The 22,352-nt window shown below is 64.8% G+C and overlaps 1 protein-coding gene across 1 annotated transcript in view; it reads left to right on the forward strand.

The window, feature by feature from the left end:
• The window catches only part of PFAS (phosphoribosylformylglycinamidine synthase), a 109,550-nt gene extending 101,742 nt beyond the window's left edge, over positions 1-7,808 (forward strand). Inside the window, 2 exon segments of the mRNA XM_068998689.1 lie at positions 3,817-3,969; positions 5,737-7,808. Of these exon segments, the coding sequence (XP_068854790.1) occupies positions 3,817-3,969; positions 5,737-6,071 (488 nt within the window). The 3' untranslated portion in view covers positions 6,072-7,808.
• Positions 7,809-22,352: the final 14,544 nt, after the last annotated feature.

Genomic DNA, 22,352 nt, shown 5'->3' on the forward strand with positions numbered 1-22,352 from the left:
ACCTGGGGGTCATTTGGGGCACCTTGGGGTCACCTGGGATTGGGTTTGGGGACACCCTCAGCTGATGGCGCTGCTGGGCTGGGTGGGGCCGCCGCCAGGTGAGGCCACTGGGCCACCTCGGGGCCACCTGGGCCACCTTGGGGTCACCTGGGGGTCATTTGGGGCACCTTGGGGGCACCTGGGCCACCTCTGGGGTCACCTGGGGGGCACCTGGGGCACATGGGGGACACCTGGGGCACCTTGGGGTCACCTGGGGGGCACCTGGGGCACCTCTGAGTTCACCTTGGGCACCTTGGGGTCACCTTGGGGTCACTTGGGGCACCTTGGGGTCACCTGGGGCACCTTGGGGTCACCTGGGATTGGGTTTGGGGACACCCTCGGCTGATGGCGCTGCTGGGCTGGGTGGGGCCGCCACCGGGTGAGGCCACTGGGCCACCTCAGGGGCACCTGGGGCACCTTGGGGTCACCTGGGGCACCTTGGGCACCTTGGGGTCATTTGGGGCACCTTGGGGACACCTGGGGGGCACCTTGGGGACGTCTGGGGCACCTGAGAATCACCTCTGGTGTCACCTTGGGGTCACCTGTGCCACCTCTGGTGTCACCTTGGGGTCACCTGTGCCACCTCTGGGGTCACCTTGGGGTCACTTGGGAGTCACCTGTGCCACCTCTGGGGTCACCTGAGGGTCACCTGGGGCACCTTGGGGTCACCTGGGATTGGGTTTGGGGACACCCTCGATGGTGCTGCTGGGCTGGGTGGGGCCGCTGCCAGGTGAGGTCACCTAGGGCACCTCGGGGTCATCTGGGGCACCTTGGGGTCACCTGGGGGTCACCTGGGGCACCTGGGGTCACCTTGGGGTCACCTGGGGCACCTCGGGGTCATCTGGGGCACCTTGGGGTCACCTGGGGGGCACCTTGGGGGCACCTGTGTCACCTGTGCCACCTCTGGGGTCACCTCGGGCACCTTGGGGTCACCTGGGATTGGGTTTGGGGACACCCTCAGCTGATGGCGCTGCTGGGCTGGGTGGGGCCACTGCCAGGTGAGGCCACTGGGCCACCTCGGGGGTACTTCGGGGTCACCTTGGGGTCACCTGGGTCACCTCGGGGTCACCTGGGGCACCTCTGCGGTTACCTGGGGCACCTTGGGGTCACCTGGGGGGCACTTGGGGGTCATCTGGGGCACCTCTGGGGACACCTGGGGCACCTCGGGGTCACCTGGGGGGCACCTGGGGCACATGGGGGACACCTAGGTCACCTTGGGGTCACCTGGGGGGCACCCCTGTGGTCAGCTGGGGCACCTGGGGGTCATCTGGGGCACCTTGGGGACATCTGGGGGTCACCTGGGGCACCTCTGGGATCACCTGGGGGTCACCTGGGGCACCTCGGTGTCACCTGGGGCATCTTGGGGTCACCTGGGGGGCACCTCGGGGTCACCTGTGTCACCTGTGCCACCTCTGGGGTCACCTTGGGCACCTTGGGGTCACCTGGGATTGGGTTTGGGGACACCCTCAGCTGATGGCGCTGCTGGGCTGGGTGGGGCCGCCACCAGGTGAGGCCACTGGGCCACCTCAGGGACACCTGGGGCACCTTGGGCACCTTGGGGTCACTTGGGGGTCACCTGGGGCACCTTGGGGACACCTGGGCCACCTTGGGGTCATTTGGGAGTGCCCAGTGTTGCCCGAGCGGCTTCCGGGGATGTCCCCAAAAACGTCCCAAAATTTGTCCCTTTGGGGTTTCCCTTTCGGGGCATCCCCGGGGGTGTCCCCAGGGTGTCCCCAGGGTGTCCCCAGGGTGTCCCCAAGGTGTCCTCAGGGTGTCCTCAGGGTGTCCCCAGGGTGTCCCCAGGGTGTCCCCAGGTGTCCCCAAGGTGTCCCCAGGGTGTCCCCAGGGTGTCCTCAGGGTGTCCCCAGGGTGTCCCCAGGGTGTCCCCAAGGTGTCCCCAGGGTGTCCCCAGGGTGTCCCCAGGGTGTCCCCAGGTGTCCCCAAGGTGTCCCCAGGGTGTCCCCAGGGTGTCCCCGGGGTGTCCCCAGGGTGTCCTCAGGGTGTCCCCAGGGTGTCCCCAGGGTGTCCCCAGGGTGTCCCCAAGGTGTCCCCAAGGTGTCCCCAGGGTGTCCCTAAGGTGTCCCCAGGGTGTCCCCAGGGTGTCCCCAGGGTGTCCTTAGGTGTCCCCTCCCTTTGGTGACACTCGGTGACACTTTGGGGTCCCTGGGGAGGCTCTGGGAGGTCCCTGAGGTGTCCCTGAGGTGTCCCCAAAAATGTCCCCAACGTTGTCCCTTTGGGATTCCCTTCGGGGCGTCCCCGGGGGGGGTCCCCTCCCTGTGTCCCCTCCCTGTCCCCTCCCTGTCCCTGCTGTCCCCTCCCTGTGCCCCCTCTGTCCCCCCTCTGTGCCCCCCGGTGCCCCCCTGGTGCCAGCCTTTCGGTGCCAGCTGCTGTCCCCTCCTTGTCCCCTCCCTGTCCCCTCTGTCCCCCCCTGTCCCCCCCGCTGACCACTGGGTGCCAGCCGCTGACCATTGGGTGCCAGCTGCTGTCCCCTCCCTGTCCCCCGGTGCCCCCCGGTGCCCCCCCGCTGTCCCCCCCCCGTCCCCCCGCTGACCACTGGGTGCCAGCCGCTGTCCCCTCCCTGTCCCCTCCCTGTCCCCCGGTGCCCCCCCGCTGTCCCCCCTGTCCCCCGCTGACCACTGGGTGCCAGCCGCTGTCCCCTCCCCATCCCCCTCTGTCCCCCGGTGCCCCCCTGGTGCCCCCCGGTGCCCCCCCTGTCCCCCACTGACCTTTGGGTGCCAGCCGCTGACCACTGGGTGCCAGCCGCTGTCCCCTCCCTGTCCCCCTCTGTCCCCCGGTGCCCCCCCTGTCCCCCCGCTGACCTTTCAGTGCCAGCCCCTGTCCCCTCCCTGTCCCCCCCCGTCCCCCGCTGACCACTGGGTGCCAGCCGCTGTCCCCTCCCTGTCCCCCGGTGCCCCCCCGCTGTCCCCCCTGTCCCCCGCTGACCACTGGGTGCCAGCCGCTGTCCCCTCCCTGTCCCCCGGTGCCCCCCCGCTGTCCTCCCCTGCCCCCCCGCTGACCACTGGGTGCCAGCCGCTGTCCCCTCCCTGTCCCCTCCCTGTCCCCTCCCTGTCCCTTCCCTGTTCCCCGGTGCCCCCCGGTGCCCCCCCCGTCCCCCGCTGACCACTGGGTGCCAGCCGCTGACCATTGGGTGCCAGCTGCTGCCCCCTCCCTGTCCCCCGGTGCCCCTCGTTGCCCCCCCCGTCCCCCGCTGACCATTGGGTGCCAGCTGCTGCCCCCTCCCTGTCCCCCGGTGCCCCCCGCTGTCCCCCCCTGCCCCCCGCTGACCACTGGGTGCCAGCCTCTGTCCCCTCCCTGTCCCCCGGTGCCCCTCGTTGCCCCCCCCGTCCCCCGCTGACCACTGGGTGCCAGCCGCTGCCCCCCCTCGGTCCCCCTCTGTCCTCCAGTGCCCCCCGGTGCCCCCCATTGCCCCCCCCGTCCCCCGCTGACCACAGGGTGCCAGCCGCTGCCCCCTCCCTGTCCCCTCCCTGTCCCCCTCTGTCCCCCCTCTGTCCCCCGGTGCCCCTCCGTCCCCCGCTGACCATTGGGTGCCAGCCGCTGTCCCCCCCTGTCCCCCCGCTGACCACTGGGTGCCAGCCGCTGTCCCCTCCCTGTCCCCCGCTGCCCCCCGGTGCCCCCCCTGTCCCGCGCTGACCACTGGGTGCCAGCCGCTGTCCCCTCCCTGCCCCCTCCCTGTCCCCCGGTGCCCCCCAGTGCCCCCCGCTGCCCCCCCCGCCCCCGCTGACCACTGGGTGCCAGCCGCTGACCACTGGGTGCCAGGGCCGGGCGCGCCCGGGGCGGTGGCGCTGGAGCGGAACCTCTCGGGGCGCTTCGAGTCGCGCTTCGTCACCGTGCGCGTGGAGCCGAGCCCGGCGCTGCTGCTGCGCGGCCTGGAGGGGGCGCTGCTGGGCGTGTGGGTGGCGCACGGAGAAGGTACTGGGGGAACTGGGAGCACTGGGAGGGACTGGGAGCACTGGGAGCACTGGGGGGCACTGGGGGATGGAGGGGGCGCTGCTGGGCGTGTGGGTGGCGCACGGAGAAGGTACTGGGGGAACTGGGAGCACTGGGAGGGACTGGGGGGCACTGGGAGGGACTGGGGGGCACTGGGAGCACTGGGGGGCAGTGGGGGATGGAGGGGGCGCTGCTGGGCGTGTGGGTGGCGCACGGAGAAGGTACTGGGGGAACTGGGAGCACTGGGAGGGACTGGGAGCACTGGGAGCACTGGGGGGCACTGGGGGATGGAGGGGGCGCTGCTGGGCGTGTGGGTGGCGCACGGAGAAGGTACTGGGGGAACTGGGAGCACTGGGAGGGACTGGGAGCACTGGGAGCACTGGGGGGCACTGGGGGATGGAGGGGGCGCTGCTGGGCGTGTGGGTGGCGCACGGAGAAGGTACTGGGGGAACTGGGAGCACTGGGAGGGACTGGGGGGCACTGGGAGGGACTGGGGGGCACTGGGAGCACTGGGGGGCAGTGGGGGATGGAGGGGGCGCTGCTGGGCGTGTGGGTGGCGCACGGAGAAGGTACTGGGGGAACTGGGAGGGACTGGGAGGGACTGGGAGCACTGGGAGCACTGGGGGGCACTGGGGGATGGAGGGGGCGCTGCTGGGCGTGTGGGTGGCGCACGGAGAAGGTACTGGGGGAACTGGGAGCACTGGGAGGGACTGGGAGCACTGGGAGGGACTGGGAGCACTGGGAGCACTGGGGGGCACTGGGGGATGGAGGGGGCGCTGCTGGGCGTGTGGGTGGCGCACGGAGAAGGTACTGGGGGAACTGGGAGCACTGGGAGGGACTGGGGGGCACTGGGAGCACTGGGGGGCACTGGGGGATGGAGGGGGCGCTGCTGGGCGTGTGGGTGGCGCACGGAGAAGGTACTGGGGGAACTGGGAGCACTGGGAGGGACTGGGGGGCACTGGGAGCACTGGGGGGCACTGGGGGATGGAGGGGGCGCTGCTGGGCGTGTGGGTGGCGCACGGAGAAGGTACTGGGGGAACTGGGAGCACTGGGAGGGACTGGGGGGCACTGGGAGCACTGGGAGGGACTGGGAGGGACTGGGAGCACTGGGAGGGACTGGGAGGGCACTGGGATGGACGGGGAGCACTGGGATGGCTTGGGTGGCACTGGTGTAACTGGTCTGGAACTGCTCTCTTAACTGGTCTAACTGGTCCCCATCTGGTCCCTAACTGGTCCCTAACTGGTCTCTAACTGGTCCCTAACTGGTCCCCACCTGCTCTAACTGGTCCCTAACTGGTCTCTAACCAGTCCCTATCTGCTCTAACTGGTCCATAACTGGTCCCTAACTGGTCCCTAACTGGTCCCTGACTGGTCCCCACCTGCTCTAACTGGTCCCTAACTGGTCCCTAACTGGTCTCTAACTGGTCCCTAACTGGTCCCCACCTGCTCTAACTGGTCCCTAACTGGTCCCTAACTGGTCTCTAACTGGTCCCTAACTGGTCCCCACCTGCTCTAACTGGTCCCTAACTGGTCTCTAACCAGTCCGTAACTGCTCTAACTGGTCCCTAACTGGTCCCTAACTGGTCCCTGACCGGTCCCTAATCGGTCTGTAACTGGTCCCTGACCGGTCCCTGACTGGTCCCTAACTGGTCCCTGACCGGTCTGTAACTGGTCCCTGACCGGTCCCTAACCGGTCTGTAACTGGTCCCTGACCGGTCCCTGACCGGTCCCGGACCTCCTCTGGCCCAGGCCGTTTCCAGTTCCGCCCTCCGGCCGCCCTGGAGCGCTGTGTCCGGTCGGGCCTGGCCCCGCTGCGCTACGTCGACGACGGCGGGGCGCCCACCGAGCGCTACCCCCTGAACCCCAACGGCTCCGGCCGCGGCGTGGCCGCGCTGGCGTCGCCCTGCGGCCGCCACCTGGCCGCCATGCCCCACCCCGAGCGCGCCGTGCGCGCCTGGCAGTGCCCGTGGGCCGGCCGGCCGGCGGCCGCAGAGGGCCGGAGCAAGGCCGGAGCCGGGCCCTGGCTGCGCATGTTCCGCAACGCCCTCGAGTGGTGCCTGCGGTGGCCCAACGGGGAGCAGTGACCGCTGAGTGACCACGGAGTGACTGCGGAGTGACCGCTGAGGGACTGCTGAGGGACCACTGAGTGACCACTGAGTGACCGCTGAGGGACCGCTGAGTGACTGCTGAGGGACCACTGAGTGACCGCTGAGTGACCGCTGAGTGACCGCTGACCAACCCCCAGGACACTGAGCACCCCACTGACCAATCACTGACCACCCCACTGACCCCCCCAACGCCCTCGAGTGGTGCCTGCGGTGGCCCAACGGGGAGCAGTGACTGCTGAGTGACCACGGAGTGACTGTGGAGTGACCGCTGAGTGACCGCTGAGTGACTGCGGAGTGACCTCTGAGGGACCGCTGAGTGACCGCTGAGGGACCGCTGAGGGACCACTCAGAGACCACTGAGTGACCACTGAGTGACCGCTGAGTGACTGCTGAGGGACCACTGAGTGACCGCTGAGTGACCACTGAGTGACCGCTGACCAACCCCCAGGACACTGAGCACCCCACTGACCAATCACTGACCACCCCACTGAGCCCCCCAACACCCTCGAGTGGTGCCTGCGGTGGCCCAGCGGGGAGCAGTGACCACTGAGTGACCGCTGAGTGACCGCTGAGTGACCGCTGGGTGACCACTGGGTGACCGCTGGGTGACCGCTGAGGGACCGCTGAGTGACCGCTGAGGGACCGCTGAGTGACCGCTGAGTGACCGCTGAGGGACCGCTGACCAACCCCCAGGACACTGAGCACCCCACTGACCAATCACTGGCCACCCCACTGACCCCCCCAACGCCCTCGAGTGGTGCCTGCGGTGGCCCAACGGGGAGCAGTGACCGCTGAGTGACCGCTGAGTGACTGCGGAGTGACTGCTGAGTGACCGCTGAGTGACCGCTGGGTGACCGCTGAGTGACTGTGGAGTGACCGCTGAGTGACCGCTGAGTGACCGTTGACTGACCGCTGAGTGACCGCTGAGTGACCGCTGAGTGACTGTTGAGTGACCGCTGAGTGACCGCTGAGGGACCACTGAGTGACCGCTGACCAACCCCCAGGACACTGAGCAGTCACTGACCCCCCCACTGACCACTCACCACCCACTGACCCCTCAGTGACCCCTGAGTGACCCCTCACTGACCCCCAGTGACCCCTCACTGACCCCTCACTGACCCCCAGTGACCCCTCAGTGACCCCTCAGTGACCCCTCAGTGACCCCTCACTGACCCCTCACTGACCCCTCAGTGACCCCTCACTGACCCCTCACTGACCCCTCACTGACCCCTCACTGACCCCCCAGTGACCCCCCAGTGACCCCTCAGTGACCCCCCACTGACCCCCCAGTGACCCCCCAGTGACCCCTCACTGACCCCTCACTGACCCTCAGTGACCCCTCAGTGACCCCTCAGTGACCCCTCACTGACCCCTCAGTGACCCCTCAGTGACCCCTCAGTGACCCCTCACTGACCCCCAGTGACCCCTCAGTGACCCCTCAGTGACCCCTCACTGACCCTCACTGACCCCTCACTGACCCCCAGTGACCCCTCAGTGACCCCTCAGTGACCCCCAGTGACCCCTCAGTGACCCCTCAGTGACCCCTCACTGACCCCTCACTGACCCCCAGTGACCCCTCAGTGACCCCTCACTGACCCCTCACTGACCCCTCAGTGACCCCTCACTGACCCCCAGTGACCCCTCAGTGACCCCTCAGTGACCCCCCCGCGGAGGGGGCGGGGCTGTGATGAATAAAGTGCTGGTAATGAATGACGTCATCGATGAGCGGCTGATGGGGGATGACGTCATCGGGCTGCGCCGGATGGGGGGGGGAGGGAGGGAGGGAGGGGGGGGCTGCCCTCCCAGTGCTCCCAGTAACAGCTCCCAGTAACCTCCCAGTAACCCCCAGTGCTCCCAGTAACCCCCAGTGCTCCCAGTAACGGCTCCCAGTAACCTCCCAGTGCCCTCCCAGTGCTCCCAGTAACGGCTCCCAGTAACATCCCAGTAACCCCCAGTGCCCTCCCAGTGCTCCCAGTAACAGCTCCCAGTAACCTCCCAGTAACCCCCAGTGCTCCCAGTAACCCCCAGTGCTCCCAGTAACCTCCCAGTGCTCCCAGTAACAGCTCCCAGTAACCCCCAGTGCTCCCAGTAACGGCTCCCAGTGCTCCCAGTAACCCCCAGTGCTCCCAGTAACCTCCCAGTGCTCCCAGTAACAGCTCCCAGTAACCCCCAGTGCCCTCCCAGTGCTCCCAGTAACGGCTCCCAGTAACCTCCCAGTAACCCCCAGTGCTCCCAGTAACGGCTCCCAGTAACCTCCCAGTGCCCTCCCAGTGCTCCCAGTAACAGCTCCCAGTAACCCCCACTGCTCCCAGTAACGGCTCCCAGTAACCCCCAGTGCCCTCCCAGTGCTCCCAGTAACAGTTCCCAGTAACCCCCAGTGCTCCCAGTAACGGCTCCCAGTGCTCCCAGTAACCCCCAGTGCTCCCAGTAACCTCCCAGTGCTCCCAGTAACGGCTCCCAGTAACATCCCAGTAACCCCCAGTGCTCCCAGTAACGGCTCCCAGTAACAGCTCCCAGTAACCCCCAGTGCTCCCAGTAACGGCTCCCAGTAACAGCTCCCAGTAACCCCCAGTGCTCCCAGTAACAGCTCCCAGTAACCCCCAGTGCTCCCAGTAACGGCTCCCAGCGCTCCCAGTAACCCCTAGGGCTCCCAGTAACAGCTCCCAGTAACAGCTCCCAGTAACCCCCAGTGCTCCCAGTAACAGCTCCCAGTAACCCCCAGTGCTCCCAGTAACGGCTCCCAGCGCTCCCAGTAACCCCTAGGGCTCCCAGTAACAGCTCCCAGTAACATCCCAGTAACCCCCAGTGCTCCCAGTAACCTCCCAGTGCCCTCCCAGTGCTCCCAGTAACAGCTCCCAGTAACATCCCAGTAACCCCCAGTGCCCTCCCAATGCTCCCAGTAACCTCCCAGTGCTCCCAGTAACAGCTCCCAGTAACAGCTCCCAGTAACCCCCAGTGCCCTCCCAGTGCTCCCAGTAACAGCTCCCAGTAACAGCTCCCAGTAACATCCCAGTAACCTCCCAGTAACCTCCCAGTGCTCCCAGTAACAGCTCCCAGTAACCCCCAGTAACCTCCCAGTAACCTCCCAGTGCTCCCAGTAACCTCCAGGGCTCCCAGTAACAGCTCCCAGTAACCCCCAGTGCCCTCCCAGTGTTCCCAGTGACACATCCCAGTAACCTCCCAGTGCTCCCAGTAACCTCTCAGCAACCCCCAGTGCCCTCCCAGTGCTCCCAGTAACGTCCCAGTGCTCCCAGTAACCTCCCAGTGCTCCCAGTAACCTCCCAGCAAACCCCAGTGCCCTCTCAGTAATCCCCAGTGCTCCCAGTAACAGCTCCCAGTGCCCTCCCAGTGCTTCCAGTAGCACCCCAATGCCCTCCCAGTAATCCCCAGTAACTCCCAATAACAGCTCCCAGTGCTTCCAGTAACAGCTCCCAGTAACCCCCAGTGCCCTCCCAGTAACCCCCCAGTGCTCCCAGTGCCCTCCCAGTGCTCCCAGTAAGATCCCACTAACACATCCCAGTGCTCCCAGTAACAGGCCCAGTAAACACCCAGTGTCCTCCCAGTGCTCCCAGTAATCCCCAGTAACCTCCCAGTGCTCCCAGTAACATCCCAGTGCTCCCAGTAACACACCAGTGCTCCCAGTAACACACCAGTGCTCTCCCAGTCACCCCCAGTGCTCCCAGTCCCCTCCCCTCCTCGCCCCCAGTGCTCCCAGTCACCCCCAGTGCTCCCATCCCCCCTCCCCCAGTGCTCTCCCAGTCACCCCCAGTGCTCCCAGTCCCCTCCCCTCCTCGCCCCCAGTGCTCCCAGTCACCCCCAGTGCTCCCATCCCCCCTCCCCCAGTGCTCTCCCAGTCACCCCCAGTGCTCCCAGTCACCCCCAGTGTTCCCAGTAACACTCCGGTGCTCTCCCAGTCACCCCCAGTGCTGCCAGTCACCCCCAGTGCTCCCAGTAACACACCAGTGCTCTTCCAGTCACCCCCAGTGCTCCCAGTCACCCCCAGTGCTCCCAGTAACACACCAGTGCTCCCAGTCACCCCCAGTGTTCCCAGTAACCCCCCAGTGCTCTTCCAGTCACCCCCAGTGCTCCCAGTAACCCCCCAGTGCTCTTCCAGTCACCCCCAGTGTTCCCAGTAACCCCCCAGTGCTCCCAGTCACCCCCAGTGCTCCCAGTAACACTCCAGTACTCTCCCAGTCACCCCCAGTGCTCCCAGTAACCCCCCAGTGCTCTTCCAGTCACCCCCAGTGCTCCCAGTAACACACCAGTGCTCTTCCAGTCACCCCCAGTGCTCCCAGTAACACACCAGTGCTCTTCCAGTCACCCCCAGTGCTCCCAGTCACCCCCAGTGCTCCCAGTAACACACCAGTGCTCTTCCAGTCACCCCCAGTGTTCCCAGTAACCCCCCAGTGCTCTTCCAGTCACCCCCAGTGCTCCCAGTAACCCCCCAGTGCTCTTCCAGTCACCCCCAGTGTTCCCAGTAACACACCAGTGCTCCCAGTCACCCCCCGTGCTCCCAGTAACACTCCAGTACTCTCCCAGTCACCCCCAGTGCTCCCAGTAACCCCCCAGTGCTCTTCCAGTCACCCCCAGTGCTCCCAGTAACACACCAGTGCTCTTCCAGTCACCCCCAGTGCTCCCAGTCACCCCCAGTGCTCCCAGTAACACACCAGTGCTCCCAGTCACCCCCAGTGTTCCCAGTAACCCCCCAGTGCTCTTCCAGTCACCCCCAGTGCTCCCAGTAACCCCCCAGTGCTCTTCCAGTCACCCCCAGTGTTCCCAGTAACCCCCCAGTGCTCTTCCAGTCACCCCCAGTGTTCCCAGTAACCCCCCAGTGCTCCCAGTCACCCCCAGTGCTCCCAGTAACACTCCAGTACTCTCCCAGTCACCCCCAGTGCTCCCAGTAACCCCCCAGTGCTCTTCCAGTCACCCCCAGTGCTCCCAGTAACACACCAGTGCTCTTCCAGTCACCCCCAGTGCTCCCAGTCACCCCCAGTGCTCCCAGTAACACACCAGTGCTCCCAGTAACCCCCCAGTGCTCTTCCAGTCACCCCCAGTGCTCCCAGTAACACACCAGTGCTCCCAGTAACACACCAGTGCTCCCAGTAATCCCCCAGTGCTCTCCCAGTCACCCCCAGTGCTCCCAGTAACACACCAGTGCTCTTCCAGTCACCCCCAGTGCTCCCAGTAACACTCCAGTGCTCTCCCAGTCACCCCCAGTGCTCCCAGTAACACTCCAGTGCTCTCCCAGTCACCCCCAGTGCTCCCAGTGCCCTCCCACCCCCTCCCCCAGTGCTCCCAGTCCCTTCCCCGCCCCCAGTATCCTCCCAGTCACCCCCAGTGCTCCCAGTAACACACCAGTGCTCCCAGTCACCCCCAGTGCTCCCAGTAACACACCAGTGCTCCCAGTAATCCCCCAGTGCTCTCCCAGTCACCCCCAGTGCTCCCAGTCACCCCCAGTGCTCCCAGTAACACTCCAGTACTCTCCCAGTCACCCCCAGTGCTCCCAGTAACACTCCAGTGCTCTTCCAGTCACCCCCAGTGCTCCCAGTAACCCCCCAGTGCTCTTCCAGTCACCCCCAGTGTTCCCAGTAACCCCCCAGTGCTCTCCCAGTCACCCCCAGTGCTCCCAGTAACCCCCCAGTGCTCCCAGTAACCCCCCAGTGCTCTTCCAGTCACCCCCAGTGCTCCCAGTAACACACCAGTGCTCTTCCAGTCACCCCCAGTGCTCCCAGTCACCCCCAGTGCTCCCAGTAACACACCAGTGCTCCCAGTCACCCCCAGTGTTCCCAGTAACCCCCCAGTGCTCTTCCAGTCACCCCCAGTGCTCCCAGTAACCCCCCAGTGCTCTTCCAGTCACCCCCAGTGCTCCCAGTAACACACCAGTGCTCCCAGTAACACACCAGTGCTCCCAGTAATCCCCCAGTGCTCTCCCAGTCACCCCCAGTGCTCCCAGTAACACTCCAGTGCTCTCCCAGTCACCCCCAGTGCTCCCAGTAACACACCAGTGCTCTTCCAGTCACCCCCAGTGCACCCAGTGCCCTCCCACCCCCTCCCCCAGTGCTCCCAGTCCCTTCCCCGCCCCCAGTATCCTCCCAGTCACCCCCAGTGCTCCCAGTAACACACCAGTGCTCCCAGTAATCCCCCAGTGCTCTCCCAGTCACCCCCAGTGCTCCCAGTCACCCCCAGTGCTCCCAGTAACACTCCAGTACTCTCCCAGTCACCCCCAGTGCTCCCAGTAACACTCCAGTGCTCTTCCAGTCACCCCCAGTGCTCCCAGTAACCCTCCAGTGCTCTTCCAGTCACCCCCAGTGCTCCCAGTAACCCCCCAGTGCTCTCCCAGTCACCCCCAGTGCTCCCAGTAACCCCCCAGTGCTCTCCCAGTCACCCCCAGTGCTCCCAGTAACACACCAGTGCTCTTCCAGTCACCCCCAGTGCACCCAGTGCCCTCCCACCCCCTCCCCCAGTGCTCCCAGTCCCTTCCCCGCCCCCAGTATCCTCCCAGTCACCCCCAGTGCTCCCAGTAACACACCAGTGCTCCCAGTCACCCCCAGTGCTCCCAGTAACACACCAGTGCTCCCAGTAATCCCCCAGTGCTCTCCCAGTCACCCCCAGTGCTCCCAGTCACCCCCAGTGCTCCCAGTAACACTCCAGTACTCTCCCAGTCACCCCCAGTGCTCCCAGTAACACTCCAGTGCTCTTCCAGTCACCCCCAGTGCTCCCAGTAACCCCCCAGTGCTCTCCCAGTCACCCCCAGTGCTCCCAGTAACCCCCCAGTGCTCCCAGTCACCCCCGGTGCTCCCAGTAACACACCAGTGCTCCCAGTAACACACCAGTGCTCCCAGTCACCCCCAGTGCTCCCAGTAACACACCAGTGCTCTCCCAGTCACCCCCAGTGCTCCCAGTAACACTCCAGTGCTCTCCCAGTCACCCCCAGTGCTCCCAGTAACACACCAGTGCTCTCCCAGTCACCCCCAGTGCCCCCAGTCACCCCCAGTGTTCCCAGTAACCCCCCAGTGCTCCCAGTCACCCCCAGTGCTCCCAGTAACACTCCAGTACTCTCCCAGTCACCCCCAGTGCTCCCAGTAACCCCCCAGTGCTCCCAGTAACACACCAGTGCTCCCAGTAACCCCCCAGTGCTCTTCCAGTCACCCCCAGTGCTCCCAGTAACACACCAGTGCTCCCAGTAACACACCAGTGCTCCCAGTAATCCCCCAGTGCTCTCCCAGTCACCCCCAGTGCTCCCAGTAACCCCCCAGTGCTCCCAGTCACCCCCAGTGCTCCCAGTAACACTCCAGTGCTCTCCCAGTCACCCCCAGTGCTCCCAGTGCCCTCCCACCCCCTCCCCCAGTGCTCCCAGTCCCTTCCCCGCCCCCAGTATCCTCCCAGTCACCCCCAGTGCTCCCAGTAACACACCAGTGCTCCCAGTCACCCCCAGTGTTCCCAGTAACCCCCCAGTGCTCTTCCAGTCACCCCCAGTGCTCCCAGTAACCCCCCAGTGCTCTTCCAGTCACCCCCAGTGTTCCCAGTAACCCCCCAGTGCTCTTCCAGTCACCCCCAGTGTTCCCAGTAACCCCCCAGTGCTCCCAGTCACCCCCAGTGCTCCCAGTAACACTCCAGTACTCTCCCAGTCACCCCCAGTGCTCCCAGTAACCCCCCAGTGCTCTTCCAGTCACCCCCAGTGCTCCCAGTAACACACCAGTGCTCTTCCAGTCACCCCCAGTGCTCCCAGTCACCCCCAGTGCTCCCAGTAACACACCAGTGCTCCCAGTAACCCCCCAGTGCTCTTCCAGTCACCCCCAGTGCTCCCAGTAACACACCAGTGCTCCCAGTAACACACCAGTGCTCCCAGTAATCCCCCAGTGCTCTCCCAGTCACCCCCAGTGCTCCCAGTAACACACCAGTGCTCTTCCAGTCACCCCCAGTGCTCCCAGTAACACTCCAGTGCTCTCCCAGTCACCCCCAGTGCTCCCAGTAACACTCCAGTGCTCTCCCAGTCACCCCCAGTGCTCCCAGTGCCCTCCCACCCCCTCCCCCAGTGCTCCCAGTCCCTTCCCCGCCCCCAGTATCCTCCCAGTCACCCCCAGTGCTCCCAGTAACACACCAGTGCTCCCAGTCACCCCCAGTGCTCCCAGTAACACACCAGTGCTCCCAGTAATCCCCCAGTGCTCTCCCAGTCACCCCCAGTGCTCCCAGTCACCCCCAGTGCTCCCAGTAACACTCCAGTACTCTCCCAGTCACCCCCAGTGCTCCCAGTAACACTCCAGTGCTCTTCCAGTCACCCCCAGTGCTCCCAGTAACCCCCCAGTGCTCTTCCAGTCACCCCCAGTGTTCCCAGTAACCCCCCAGTGCTCTCCCAGTCACCCCCAGTGCTCCCAGTAACCCCCCAGTGCTCCCAGTAACCCCCCAGTGCTCTTCCAGTCACCCCCAGTGCTCCCAGTAACACACCAGTGCTCTTCCAGTCACCCCCAGTGCTCCCAGTCACCCCCAGTGCTCCCAGTAACACACCAGTGCTCCCAGTCACCCCCAGTGTTCCCAGTAACCCCCCAGTGCTCTTCCAGTCACCCCCAGTGCTCCCAGTAACCCCCCAGTGCTCTTCCAGTCACCCCCAGTGCTCCCAGTAACACACCAGTGCTCCCAGTAACACACCAGTGCTCCCAGTAATCCCCCAGTGCTCTCCCAGTCACCCCCAGTGCTCCCAGTAACACTCCAGTGCTCTCCCAGTCACCCCCAGTGCTCCCAGTAACACACCAGTGCTCTTCCAGTCACCCCCAGTGCACCCAGTGCCCTCCCACCCCCTCCCCCAGTGCTCCCAGTCCCTTCCCCGCCCCCAGTATCCTCCCAGTCACCCCCAGTGCTCCCAGTAACACACCAGTGCTCCCAGTAATCCCCCAGTGCTCTCCCAGTCACCCCCAGTGCTCCCAGTCACCCCCAGTGCTCCCAGTAACACTCCAGTACTCTCCCAGTCACCCCCAGTGCTCCCAGTAACACTCCAGTGCTCTTCCAGTCACCCCCAGTGCTCCCAGTAACCCCCCAGTGCTCTTCCAGTCACCCCCAGTGCTCCCAGTAACCCCCCAGTGCTCCCAGTAACACTCCAGTGCTCCCAGTAACACTCCAGTGCTCCCAGTAACCCCCCAGTGCTCTCCCAGTCACCCCCAGTGTTCCCAGTAACCCCCCAGTGCTCTCCCAGTCACCCCCAGTGCTCCCAGTAACCCCCCAGTGCTCCCAGTAACCCCCCAGTGCTCTTCCAGTCACCCCCAGTGCTCCCAGTAACACACCAGTGCTCTTCCAGTCACCCCCAGTGCTCCCAGTCACCCCCAGTGCTCCCAGTAACACACCAGTGCTCCCAGTCACCCCCAGTGTTCCCAGTAACCCCCCAGTGCTCTTCCAGTCACCCCCAGTGCTCCCAGTAACCCCCCAGTGCTCTTCCAGTCACCCCCAGTGCTCCCAGTAACACACCAGTGCTCCCAGTAACACACCAGTGCTCCCAGTAATCCCCCAGTGCTCTCCCAGTCACCCCCAGTGCTCCCAGTAACACACCAGTGCTCCCAGTAACACACCAGTGCTCCCAGTAATCCCCCAGTGCTCTCCCAGTCACCCCCAGTGCTCCCAGTAACACTCCAGTGCTCTCCCAGTCACCCCCAGTGCTCCCAGTAACACACCAGTGCTCTTCCAGTCACCCCCAGTGCACCCAGTGCCCTCCCACCCCCTCCCCCAGTGCTCCCAGTCCCTTCCCCGCCCCCAGTATCCTCCCAGTCACCCCCAGTGCTCCCAGTAATCCCCCAGTGCTCTCCCAGTCACCCCCAGTGCTCCCAGTCACCCCCAGTGCTCCCAGTAACACTCCAGTACTCTCCCAGTCACCCCCAGTGCTCCCAGTAACACTCCAGTGCTCTTCCAGTCACCCCCAGTGCTCCCAGTAACCCCCCAGTGCTCTTCCAGTCACCCCCAGTGCTCCCAGTAACCCCCCAGTGCTCCCAGTAACACTCCAGTGCTCCCAGTAACACTCCAGTGCTCCCAGTAACCCCCCAGTGCTCTCCCAGTCACCCCCAGTGCTCCCAGTAACCCCCCAGTGCTCCCAGTCACCCCCGGTGCTCCCAGTAACACACCAGTGCTCCCAGTAACACACCAGTGCTCCCAGTCACCCCCAGTGCTCCCAGTAACACACCAGTGCTCTCCCAGTCACCCCCAGTGCTCCCAGTAACACTCCAGTGCTCTCCCAGTCACCCCCAGTGCTCCCAGTAACACACCAGTGCTCTCCCAGTCACCCCCAGTGCCCCCAGTCACCCCCAGTGCTCCCAGTAACACACCAGTGCTCCCAGTCACCCCCAGTGCTCCCAGTAACACTCCAGTGCTCTCCCAGTCACCCCCAGTGCTCTCCCAGTAACCCCCCAGTGCTCCCAGTCACCCCCAGTGCTCCCATCCCCCCTCCCCCAGTGCTCCCAGTGCCCTCCCATCCCCCCTCCCCCAGTACTCCCAGTGCTCCCAGTTCCGGCCCCGCCTCCTCCCCCCTCCCACAAAGGCCGGGCCGAGCCCCGCCCCCCTCCCAGTTCCGCCCAGTTCCGCCCAGTTCCGCCCAGTCTGGCCCAGTTCCGCCATGAGCAGCAGCACCGACCCCGCCCCCAGGAAGGTAACGGAGCCCCCCAGTAACCCCCAGTAACCTCCAGTAACTCCCAGTAACCCCCAGTAACCTCACAGTAACTCCCAGTAACCCCCAGTAACTCCCAGTACCCTCCCAGTAACCCCCGGGACCCTCCAGTGCTCCCAGTAGCCCCCAGTGACCTCCCAGTAACCCCCAGTGCCCCCTCCCAGTAGCCCCCAATACCCTCCCAGTAACCCCCAGTAACCTCCCAGTGCTCTCCAGTGCTCCCAGTGCCCCCTCCCAGTAATCCCCCAGTGCTCCCAGTAATCCCCCAGTGCCCCCTCCCAGTAACCCCCAGTGCTCCCAGTAATCCCCCAGTGACCCCTCCCAGTAACCCCCAATACCTTCCCAGTAACCTTCCAGTGCTCCCAGTAACCCCCAGTTTGCCCCAGTGCTCCCAGTAACCTCCCAGTATCCTCCCAGTAACCCCCAGTATCCTCCCAGTAACCTCCCAGTGCTCCCAGTAACCCCCAGTATCCTCCCAGTAACCTCCCAGTGCTCCCAGTAACCCCCAGATTCCTCCCAGTAACCCCCAGTGTTCCCAGTGCCCCCTCCCAGTTCCCCCAGTATCCCCAGTACTCCCAGTCCATCCCAGTCTGTCCCAGTTTGATCCAGTCCCTTGCAGTCCTCCCCAATCCCCTCCCAGTCCCTCCCAGTTTGTCCCAGTCCATTCCAATCCCCCCGCTCCCCAGTTTGTCCCAGTTTGTCCCAGTTTGTCCCAGTTTGCCCCAGTTTGTCCCAGTCCCTCCCATCCCCTCCAAACCCTCCCAGTTCCCCCCAATCCATCCCAGTCCCTCCCAATCCCCCCCAATCCCCTCCCAGTCCCCCCCAGTCTCTCCCAGTCCATCCCAGTCCCTCCCAGTTCCCTCCTAGTCCCTCCCAGTTCCCTCCTAGTCCCTCCCAGTCCATCCCAGTTCCCTCCCAGTTCCCTCCCAGTCCCCTCCTAGTCCCTCCCAGTTCCACCCAGTCTCTCCCAGGCCATCCCAGTTCCCTCCCAGTCCATCCCAGTTCCCCCCCAGTTCCCTCCCAGTCCATCCCAGTTCCCTCCCAGTCCCTCCCAGTTGCCTCCCAATTCCCTCCCAGTCCCTCCCAGTTCCCCCCCAGTTCCCCCCTAGTTCCCTCCCAGTCCATCCCAGTGTCTCCCAGTCTCTCCCAGTCCATCCCAGTTCCCCCAATCCCCTCCCAGTCCCCCCAAGTTCCCCCCCAGTTCACCGCGGTCCTTCCCAGTCCATCCCAGTTCCCTCCCAGTTCCTCCCAGTCCATCCCAGTCCCCTCCCAGTCCCCCCCCAGTCCATCCCAGTCCCTCCCAGTCCCCCCCCAGTCCCCCCCGGCCCCCCCCCAGTCCCCCCCAGTTCCCTCCCATTCCCCCCCCAGTCCCCTCCCAGTCCCTCCCAGTCCCCCCGAGTCCCCTCCCAGTCCCTCCCAGTCCCCTCCCAGTCCCCCCCAGTCCCTCCCAGTCCCCTCCCAGTCCCCCCCAGTCCCCCCCCAGTCCCCCCAGTCCCTCCCAGTCCATCCCAGTCCCCCCCAGTCCCTCCCAGTCCCCCCCAGTCCCCCCAGTCCCCTCCCAGTTCCCTCCCAGTCCCTCCCAGTCCCTCCCAGTCCCCTCCCAGTCCCCCCCCAGTCCCCCCCCAGTCCCTCCCAGTCCCCCCCCAGTCCCCCCAGTCCCCTCCCAGTCCCCTCCCAGTCCATCCCAGTCCCTCCCAGTCCCTCCCAGTCCCCCCCAGTCCCCCCAGTCCCCTCCCAGTCCCCCCGAGTCCCCTCCCAGTCCCTCCCAGTCCCCCCGAGTCCCCTCCCAGTTCCCTCCCAGTCCCCCCCCAGTCCCTCCCAGTCCCCCCCCAGTCCCCCCAGTCCCCTCCCAGTCCCCTCCCAGTCCATCCCAGTCCCTCCCAGTCCCTCCCAGTCCCCCCCCAGTCCCCCCAGTCCCCTCCCAGTCCCCTCCCAGTCCATCCCAGTCCCTCCCAGTCCCCCCGAGTCCCCTCCCAGTCCCTCCCAGTCCCCCCGAGTCCCCTCCCAGTTCCCTCCCAGTCCCCCCCCAGTCCCCTCCCAGTCCCTCCCAGTCCCTCCCAGTCCCTCCCAGTCCCCCCCCAGTCCATCCCAGTCCCCTCCCAGTCCCTCCCAGTCCATCCCAGTCCCCCCCAGTTCCCTCCCAGTCCCCCCCCAATCCCCTCCCAGTCCCTCCCAGTCCATCCCAGTCCCTCCCAGTCCCTCCCAGTCCCCCCCCAGTCCCCCCAGTCCCCTCCCAGTCCCCTCCCAGTCCATCCCAGTCCCTCCCAGTCCCCCCCAGTCCCTCCCAGTTCCCCCCCAGTCCCTCCCAGTCCCTCCCAGTCCCCCCCCAGTCCCCCCAGTCCCCTCCCAGTCCCCTCCCAGTCCATCCCAGTCCCTCCCAGCCCCCCCCAGTCCCCCCCAGTCCATCCCAGTTCCCCCCAGGCCCTGCGGGAGCGGCTCCGTCGGCAGCGCCTGAACCGGGGCCTGGAGCGGCTGCGGCGCCTCCTGCTGGAGGCCACCGGGGAGCAGGTGGGGCCCTATCGCGATAGGGAGGGGAGATATCGCGATAGGGAGGGGGAGATATCGCGATAGGGGCGGGAGATATCGCGATAGGGGCGGGAGATATCACGATAGGGAGGGGAGATATCGCGATAGGGAGGGGAGATATCGCGATAGGGAGGGGGAGATATCGCGACAGGGAGGGGAGATATCGCGATAGGGAGGGGAGATATCGCGATAGGGAGGGGAGATATCGCGATAGGGAGGGGAGATATCGCGATAGGGAGGGGAGATATCGCGATAGGGACGGGGAGATATCGCGATAGGGACGGGAGATATCGCGATAGGGAGGGGAGATATCGCGATAGGGACGGGGAGATATCGCGATAGGGACGGGAGATATCGCGATAGGGACGGGAGATATCGCGATAGGGACGGGAGATATCGCGATAGGGAGGGGAGATATCGCGATAGGGGCGGGAGATATCGCGATAGGGACGGGGCGATATCGCGATAGGGACGGGGAGATATCGCGATAGGGAGGGGAGATATCGCGATAGGGAGGGGAGATATCGCGATAGGGACTGGAGATATCGCGATAGGGGCGGGAGATATCGCGATAGGGGCGGGAGATATCGCGATAGGGACGGGGAGATATCGCGATAGGGAGGGGAGATATCGCGATAGGGACGGGGAGATATCGCGATAGGGACGGGAGATATCGCGATAGGGGCGGGAGATATCGCGATAGGGAGGGGAGATATCGCGATAGGGAGGGGAGATATCGCGATAGGGGTGGTGAGATATCGCGATAGGGAGGGGAGATATCGCGATAGGGACGGGAGATATCGCGATAGGGAGGGGAGATATCGCGATAGGGGCGGGAGATATCGCGATAGGGACGGGAGATATCGCGATAGGGACGGGGAGATATCGCGATAGGGACGGGAGATATCGCGATAGGGACGGGGAGATATCGCGATAGGGAGGGGGAGATATCGCGATAGGGACGGGAAATATCGCGATAGGGAGGGGAGATATCGCGATAGGGACGGGGAGATATCGCGATAGGGAGGGGAGATATCGCGATAGGGACGGGGAGATATCGCGATAGGAACTGGAGATATCGCGATAGGGACGGGAGATATCGCGATAGGGACGGGAGATATCGCGATAGGGGCGGGGAGATATCGCGATAGGGACGGGAGATATCGCGATAGGGAGGGGAGATATCGCGATAGGGACGGGGGATATCGCGATAGGGAGGGGAGATATCGCGATAGGGACGGGAGATATCGCGATAGGGACGGGAGATATCGCGATAGGGACGGGAGATATCGCGATAGGGAGGGGAGATATCGCGATAGGGGCGGGAAATATCGCGATAGGGACGGGGAGATATCGCGATAGGGAGGGGAGATATCGCGATGGGGCGGGAGATATCGCGATAGGGACGGGAGATATCGCGATAGGGACGGGAGATATCGCGATAGGGACGGGGAGATATCGCGATAGGGAGGGGAGATATCGCGATAGGGAGGGGAGATATCGCGATAGGGAGGGGAGATATCGCGATAGGGAGGGGAGATATCGCGATAGGGACGGGGAGATATCGCGATAGGGAGGGGAGATATCGCGATAGGGAGGGGAGATATCGCGATAGGGAGGGGAGATATCGCGATAGGGACGGGAAATATCGCGATAGGGAGGGGAGATATCGCGATAGGGACGGGAGATATCGCGATAGGGAGGGGAGATATCGCGATAGGGAGGGGAGATATCGCGATAGGGAGGGGAGATATCGCGATAGGGACGGGGAGATATCGCGATAGGGAGGGGAGATATCGCGATAGGGAGGGGAGATATCGCGATAGGGAGGGGAGATATCGCGATGGGGGGAGATATCGCGATAGGGGTGGGAGATATCGCGATAGGGACGGGGCGATATCGCGATAGGGAGGGGAGATATCGCGATAGGGAGGGGAGATATCGCGATAGGGACGGGGCGATATCGCGATAGGGATGGGGAGATATCGCGATAGGGACGGGGAGATATCGCGATAGGGGCGGGAGATATCGCGATAGGGACGGGGAGATATCGCGATAGGGGCGGGAGATATCGCGATAGGGACGGGAGATATCGCGATAGGGGCGGGAGATATCGCGATAGGGAGGGGAGATATCGCGATAGGGGCGGGAGATATCGCGATAGGGAGGGGAGATATCGCGATAGGGAGGGGAGATATCGCGATAGGGGCGGGAGATATCGCGATAGGGACGGGAGATATCGCGATAGGGACGGGGAGATATCGCGATAGGGGCGGGAGATATCGCGATAGGGACGGGAGATATCGCGATAGGGGCGGGAGATATCGCGATAGGGAGGGGAGATATCGCGATAGGGACGGGAGATATCGCGATAGGGAGGGGGAGATATCGCGATAGGGGCGGGAACTATCGCGATAGGGACGGGAGATATCGCGATAGGGGTGGGGAGATATCGCGATAGGGACGGGGAGATATCGCGATAGGGAGGGGAGATATCGCGATAGGGACGGGAGATATCGCGATAGGGACGGGAGATATCGCGATAGGAACGGGGAGATATCGCGATAGGGACGGGAGATATCGCGATAGGAACGGGAAATATCGCGATAGGGACGGGGAGATATCGCGATAGGGGCGGGAGATATCGCGATAGGGGTGGTGAGATATCGCGATAGGGACGGGAGATATCGCGACAGGGAGGGGGAGATATCGCGATAGGGGTGTCACTATCGCGACGGGGTGGTGAGATATTGCGATAGGGGCGGCACTGCCGCAGTAGGGGCAGCCAGATTGCGACGGGATCGCCACGGGAGCGGCCATATCGCGATAGAGGTGGGGATATATTGCGATAGAGGTGGGGATATATCGCGATAGAGGTGGGGATATATCGCGATAGAGGTGGGGATATATCGCGATAGGAGCGAGGCTATCGCGACAGTATCGTAGCGGTGTGACGGCGGTACTGGGGCTGTCGTGGCGATATCGCGACGCTGTCGCGATGGGGAGGCCGTATCCCGACGGGAGCGGCCGCTATCGCGACAGAACCGCGGCGATATCACGGCGATATCGCGATTATCGCCACGATAGCG

This window comes from Aphelocoma coerulescens, unplaced genomic scaffold (assembly GCF_041296385.1).
Source record: "Aphelocoma coerulescens isolate FSJ_1873_10779 unplaced genomic scaffold, UR_Acoe_1.0 HiC_scaffold_146, whole genome shotgun sequence".
Classification (NCBI taxonomy): domain Eukaryota; kingdom Metazoa; phylum Chordata; class Aves; order Passeriformes; family Corvidae; genus Aphelocoma; species Aphelocoma coerulescens.